Source organism: Canis lupus, chromosome 3, assembly GCF_003254725.2.
Source record: "Canis lupus dingo isolate Sandy chromosome 3, ASM325472v2, whole genome shotgun sequence".
Taxonomy (NCBI): Eukaryota; Metazoa; Chordata; class Mammalia; order Carnivora; family Canidae; genus Canis; species Canis lupus.
In genome coordinates, this window is record NC_064245.1 from 69,976,899 (window position 1) to 69,984,498 (window position 7,600).

A 7,600-nucleotide genomic window follows, 5' to 3' on the forward strand; every position below is an offset into this window, starting at 1 on the left:
TGTGAAGTGCTCTGTGCAAACCCCCCCATGGCTTCCCACATCCTTCAGAATAAAAGCCACAGTCCTCAAGCATCCTGGTACCTTGGTGTTTCCTTACTTGGTATCCCTCTGCCCTCTCCCCTTGCTCCCTAGCCTCCATGCTGCTCATCCACCAGGCCAGGCAGGCTCTCTTCTTGGGGCCTCTGCACTTCTGGTTTCCTCTGACTCTGACTCTTCCCCCAGAGAGACATAGGGTTCACTCCTCACTGCCCTTGGGTCTCTACTGAAACACCAAGCTCTCCAACCTCTCTGACAGGCCAAATCTCTCCTACAACCAGGACCCTCTATTGTATGGCACATACAATGATTGTATACATCTGTGTGATTATTCTATTAGCATCTGCTGGACTATGAGCCGAGGGGTCTTATTTTCTACTCACTACTGTCGCTAGCACCTAGCACAATGCCTAGCACAGCAACACTCAGTATGGGCTCAGGGCTCAGCAAGGGGAGAGAGTTCTTCACAGGGGATCTACCCTCAGCTGGGCCTTGAAAAATCTGTACTGGCTTCTCTCCATTATCATCAGCCCTAACAGTATTTCTGGAATGAGTGAGTGGACGAATATGCTGTGTCTGCCATGAGTAAGTTTGGGAGTAAATGAGGGAGACAGGATATCCCTATGTGTTATCTTATGAAAAGCTGGGCTCCCTTAGGTCATGAGTGATGTCTGTGCCAGTCCTCTGGCCCATGGGGTCAAAGTAGCCAGCAGAAAAGATAGGCTCAGGCCCCAAAAAAGTACCCTAGGTACTGCCCCTTTCTTGGTTTTGATTTTGAACAGGTTATATAATCTCTTCCAAGCTCAATTTCCTCACATGTAAAATGACGATAGCACCACCTCAAAAGACCCAATGAGACCCAATCTGCTGCTGAAGCCCCTGCATGAGCCCAGCACACTGCAGGGCTCGCTTGAGCCTGGTCTCCCCACCTCTCCCCACTGACACTGTTCCCAACCATGGAGAGGGCCCCAGGCATCTTTCAGGTGCTCATTCCTACACTGTGTTCTGAATCAGATGGAGAGGCAGTACAGATCCGCATATAAATCCGAGTCTGCAATTCATGAGTTTTTAAGTTTCCCAGCCTCTCAAAGCCTTTCAGAAGGCTCATCAAAAACAGGACCACAAAACCCATCCCAAAGGGCTGCTCTAAGGATGGTGGTGGTGGTGTCTGTAAAGATTCAAGGCAGTGCCTGGCATCTGGGAGATGCACAGTAAATGACAGCCATTGTGGTAACATGGACAAGGGGACTGAGGAAGACACCCGGCCCCTGAGGCCTCAGCATGCTGTCATCCTGGGATTTACGCAAAGCAAAATCTTATGCCTGTTACACCTGAGACACAGCAAAGTAAGCATGTGCAGGCCACACAGGGTGGAACACAGGTTGGTGCTAACAGGATGCTGAGATCACGGGATAGGGCACCATGTGGAGGCAGGGGAGGCAGTGCCCTACCTTTCCTGAGACCAGCAGGCAAAATTCCCTGAGCACAAAGCTCTTACACTGCTCCTGGTTCTGAGTCCCCAGCCCCCACCCTAGTGGTACACAGCAACTCAGGCCCTCTCCCTGGACTCTGCTGTTCTTGGGTGACTGGAGGAATCCTCTTGCTCTGTCCCAACAGTTATTAGCTCCAACTGGGGTAGAAAAAAGGTTTCCCCTTCTGTGTTTCCTTTGCTTTATGAAAGTGCAAACATAAGATGTCTAGGACTGTGTTCCTTTTTCTGCTTTGTATTTTTGCCAATACATCATAAGCAAGAGATGGAAGGCAAGATTTTTATTTCAGTTCATACCTGGACATTCTTCAGTGACAGGTTTTTCTTCAGACTCTTGTGAAGGGGTCTGTGAAACTTTCTCAGAAGATGTGGATTCTCTTGTCTTTGTATGTGGTTCTGGTTCCAACTTAGATCTAAACAAATAATTAGCAATCATATACTTTGCTGACACAAGATTCTTTTCTGACAACAGAGGGAGTCACATGTGACCCCTGCACACGTGTCCTGTGCCCTCTGCCAAAGAGCAGAGTTGCTAACCAGCGGCCATCCCAACACACCTCCAGTGGGGCACTTATTAGAAGGAACCAGTGTCACCACCTGCAGGGAGTAGGGGAAGGGAGGAGAATGCAGCCAGTAGGTGCTGAAGGAAAGAATGCACACACCTGCCCCACATACTGACGCCGCACTTAACAGGTGTGTGACGAAGGCTGACTGTTGAACAAGTCCAGGAAGCTGGTTGTTTCACACCAGTGCAAAGTGTTGCTAAATACACACACAAACACACACACACTCTATGTAGTATATATAAGTAATATCTTAAATAAGTTAACTATGAAAGTACAAGTCTTTAAATAGCCACCAGATGGAAGCAACTTGTCTCAGGAACCAAGGCCTCTGCCCTTGGCATCTGCCTCAGGGGTCCTCCTTTGGCTATACTAGTTTCTACTTTCAGGTCTATGCTCAATCTCACCTATTCAAAGAGGCCTACCCTGACTTTCCGATCTCAAACAGGCTCCCCTACATCACACTGTGCCGTAGCCCTTATCTTCTTCATAGCTATGAAGAGTCACCAGAGTCTCGGATGACTTGCTAGTTCACTTGTTTATTGCCTGCCTTGCTCTACTGGAGGGCACACTTGCAGAGCAGGGTCCTGGGCTATGGGCCATGGTCACTGCACAGCCCTGGGTCCTAGATGAGTGTCTGGCATTCAGTGTTTAATAAATACAGGTTGAATGAATGGATACTTTATAACGGTCAGTAACTAGTAAGAGAAAGAACTTGTTGATTATGAAACAATAAACCTTATTAATAGCTTTCCTGGAATCCATATAGCACTACAAAAATTATGGGCAGACTGCGAAAATGATCTATGATGCATTCCATATTACTAGCCAGGAAGCCTATAAATGAAAAAGAATAATGTAAATACTTATTAGGATGACGCTGTTAATGCCAACTAACATTTACTGTGGGCGTATCATGTATTGGGCATTTTTCTAAGCACACTATATGGATAAACTTATTTAATGCCATACATCCCTATAAAGTAGGTAATGGTATTAAAGACCTTCTTATAGAGGAGGAAACGGAGCTATATGGAAATTAGTATCCTGGGAGGAAACTCCCCCCAGGTTACACAGTCAGTACCTGGCTGGGCTGGCCGTGACTTAGGGAACCTACCTCAGAGGCATGCCCTTAACGGCTGCTCCATGGAAAGTAGATTCTATCCATCGTGTTCCATGAAAAGGGGCTTCTGGTCAAATGACTGAGAAAAGTGGAGTCCAAGCTAGGATGGGTATTTTACTCTACAGCTTTTTAGAGCCTTTCAAGATGCTAATAATATATTTTTAATTTCCAAGATGGATGTCTTTCCCAAATAATCTGACTGCAGAAACAATTTTCATGGGGCTTTTGGGAGAAGACTAATGTATTATGAAAGGCTGTTTAGGAATGTTTTTCCACAACATTCATAAAAGAATTTTCAAAAGTAACTATAATATCAGCCTTCCTAAGTGTCCAGTGACTATGGCTGGGAAACAAATCACTCTCAAGCTTAGTGCCTTGAAACGATAATCATTTTACCATCCACCAATGTTTCTGGGGCCAGAAATTTGGGAGTGGCTTGGTGGGACAGTTCTGACTCCAGGTCCTTTGTAAGGGTGCAGTCGGGTGGCAGTTGGGATTGCATCACCCAAAGGCATGCCACAGGAGGATTCCCTTTCAAGGAGACTCATTCACATGGTTGCCAAGGAGGTGACAGACGGGAGCCTTGTTCCTTCGTCAGGGGCCCAAAGCAAGCAGTCTCCGAGGCAGAAGCATCAGTGCCTTTTATAACTGCCCAGAAGTCACACACTGCCATTTCTACCCTATGCCATGACAAGGCAGTTATAATGGTCCATTGAGGCTCAAGGGAAGGGAATACAGATGTCACATTTTCCTCTCAATGGAGCAGTAACAAAATTGATTTTATTTTTATTTTTTTCAAAATTGATTTTAATAAGACCATGTGGCATGGGATATGTCTGGATGCAACCATTTTTGGAAAATACATCTGCTATCCTAAGTATCACAAATACACCAAGATATTATTTATAAGGATATTCATCACAGCACTGCTTATAATAACAAAACAATGACTTAAAGATTCATCAAAAGTGCCAGGTTTACAGTGAGAAGATTCAGGGAAAGAGAAGACCCCATTTATAACAGCCAAAACAAAAGATAAAAAACTAACAACCACAACAAATATTGCAGCATAAACTTAACAAGGAAACCCCAAAACCCATGTATGAAAAACTAAAAGACACTCCTAAAAGATACAAAAATGTCCTATAATGAATAGAAACAGATATCATGTTCTTAGATGGGAAAAAGAGCTATCATAAAGATGTCAGTTCTCGTGGAATTGAAGAAACAAAACAGATAAACATGGGGGAGGGGGGGGAGAAAGAGAGGTGAACCATAGAATAGAGTCCTAGCCACAGGAAACAAACTGAGAGTTGCTGGAGGGGAAGTGGGCAGGGGATGGACTAAATGGGTGATGGGTGTTGAGGACACGTGTGATGAGCACCAGGTGCTGTATGTAAGTGATGAATCACTCAATTCTACTCCTTAAAGTCCAGGACAAACCTAGATACAAGCTTCTAGTTGTCTTGTCCCAATGAATACTACAGACAGTACCTAATTCTCCAGCAACGAGAACCTGTTCACATACAGAGTACTGTTAACCTGGGAAGCTCACTGGAACCTTGGCATCCAGGGTTTTCATCGGGAGTCAGTCATGAGGCATGGAGCACCCAAGTGGCTGACCTTAGCTCAGTCTCCAGTTCCCCCACAGGTCAAATCAAATGGTTTGGTCTAGGGCCCCCATCATAATCACACTGTTGGCATAAACTCGCCAGTGTGGCCCAAGATTCCAGGTCTATAAAAAACACTCTTTGTCAAGCAGGATATTCCCAGAGCTTGGAAGTTATCTCCAGGAACTGGCCCAGAGCCAGTTTCTTTGTAATGTGCCGAGTTGGGACATCCCACATGAGCTGGGTGAACCTTCTCCTGCACACCTTCTGGTCCTAGTCTGCTGAAAGTTTTTACTATGAAGGCTTCATGATAATTTTTGGGCGCACTCTTACAAAGAAGCAACATTCTGCCAGGCACACAAGGGCAGGAAGGGCATGGCAGGCACTGGGAAGCTGGGTGTGTGACTGCTGGGTATTAGGATGGTCCCTGTATGCTGGAGAATTATTTGCCTATTTTAATAAAGAATTATTTTATATTTCCACAAGTCGTGGATGAGAGTTCCAGCGGTGGCACACCCCCTGACCCCGAACATCTGTTAGTTATCTTAGCCATTCTAATAAATGTGAGATGGTACCCTGTGTTTTTATTCATTTTGTTGTGAAACAATCACATGTGAAAAAATCTTAAGTACAATACAAAGAGCCCTTTCTCCTGAACCATCAGAAAGTAAGTTGCCAACCCAATGCCCTTTCACCTCTTGAGTATTTTAGGATTTCCTGAAAACAAGAGCATTCTTTGACACAACCAGAATACAACCATCAAAATCATGTTGATACACTACTTCCGGACTTTCCCTGGATCCCATTCTAATTGGACTAGTTGTCTCAATGACACCCTTTATAACAAAAAAATCCAGTTCAGAATCACATGGCACCTAGTTGTCATCTGTCTTCAGGCTCCTTTGGCTTAAACAGGTCTACAGTCTTTCCCTGAGTTTCATGACCTTGATACAGAATTGATATGCCAGTTATCCTATAAGATAGTCCCCAATTTGAGTTTGTCTGACCTCCCTTGAGGCTGGATGCAGGTTATGTATCTTCAGTATAAAAAGGGGATATTCTACTTACAGTCTTCTCTCTGCATCCTGTCAGGTTGTCCCTAATTTCACTTTGATCACTTGACTAAGGTGGTAGCTGCCAGGCTTCCTGATTGCAAAGTTACTCTTTCCTCTTTGTAATTATTAAGTTACGGTGGAGGGAGTGCTTCGATACTATGGAATTATCAATTTCAAACCTTCAATGACTCACTTCTACATTCCTCCATAGATGGACTCATGATGTCCTATTTAGTGGATCATCATCTGCCACTATCATTTATTTGATGCTCAAATTGTCTCTAACCTGGCCAGTAGAAGCCCCTTCATAGTGGCTTGTGTCCTTTTCCTGTCATCCTCTGAGTTCTTCCTTGCTGTCTGCTCTGACAAAATGTTCCAGGCTCATTTTATACTTTCTGTGTCCCAACCCCAGACTTAGCTGTTTCCACAGGGAGCTCTGGTTCCCAGAAGCTGAAACTGCTATGGAGAAGCCAAGATCTGAATGCAAAGTAGGCTTATTGCTACCAGGGTATCACCGCTTCCAGGCCCATTTGCACACCTATACATACTACTCATTTCCAACTGTATTTATTTCTCTATCTAGCTATGCAAACTGCAACCCATGAGTTCACACCAGCATCTCTCCTTCCAATCCAACACCACAGGGTTCATTCTGGCTTTTTCCTTTTCACTTCCCTGACGACTGTGAATCTTGGTTTGCATCATCCTTAAATGTTTACTTATTTGATCAGTACCCCTATATAACCAACCTATCAATTCCACTGTCACTCTGACCCCTACATGGGTGTGCCCCTCTCCTTACTCAGGCTCTGACCTGCTCAGGGAAACGTTGGCCCCCCACAGCACTCATCCACCCTACTCTGCCCTACTCCAGGGCTGCAATACTCAGTTGTTCAGGAAGAAGGGCTTAATTGACTTTTAAATAAAGGGCTCCTGTAATGTCTGTAATCCTTTGTGTCGAGAGTATGCTAATGTGCCAGTTTTCAATTTAAAATGAATAAAAGACTGCAATGCAGTAGACAGACGAAGTTGAGAGTTTTTTTTTTTTTTTTTTTTTTAAGCTATAAAAACAGATCTCATTATACACAGAATGTCTATTGCAATCCTCAGGGAAATTACAAATTAACTAGTTGAAGGCACTTTGGAAAAAAGTAATTTTTAAAAAGTCATCAGAAAGATCAGTTTATGCCCCATGATTTATTTAAATTGATTTTTCTAACTAAAGGCTGAGCATTTCACAGTTGCAATCAACATAGTTTCCACCTGGCCAACATCTGTTTCCAGGTCCCTCATTTGGAAACCTTGGGATTCGATTTAAAATTTAAGAAGAGTAGAAAGAGACAGAAAGAGGGAGGGAATCAAACTTTTCAGTTCTGAAACAAAATAATGTATGAAAGAAATTCTTAGCCTTACACAAAAGTTAAGAGGAAAGTGATTAATATTCCAGAGTGAAGTATGGCTCTTTCACTTCTTTTGCCCCCAACAAAGGTTCTTGGTAGAAAAAAGTATTTTCGGTATACATTATTATAGTAACATCATTTCAAAAGTGGCTTTCAGACTAAGGTATCCACTCTGGCACAGGTACTGTGCATTCCACAGAGCAGGAAATGCCTTATACTATCGTGAGTAAGCCATCTTCACACCCACACAGATATCTACTGGGCATCGAGCCTCTGCTGCACAAAGTGAGGTCCACACATTGGTACCAGACTGAGCTGTTTGTT

The 7,600-nt window shown here is 43.9% G+C and overlaps 1 protein-coding gene across 5 annotated transcripts in view; it reads right to left on the minus strand.

Moving 5' to 3' along the window:
• STX18 (syntaxin 18) overlaps positions 1–7,600 on the minus strand; it is a 120,048-nt gene that overhangs the window by 19,659 nt on the left and 92,789 nt on the right. For all 5 annotated transcript variants that reach the window (XR_007409936.1, XM_025437656.3, XM_049108627.1 and 2 more), the window contains exon 6: positions 1,823–1,938. Coding sequence is in view for 4 of the 5 variants with exons in the window: in XM_025437656.3 (XP_025293441.1) it covers positions 1,823–1,938 (116 nt within the window). In the remaining variant the exon portion in view is untranslated. The remainder of the gene's footprint in view (positions 1–1,822; positions 1,939–7,600) is intronic.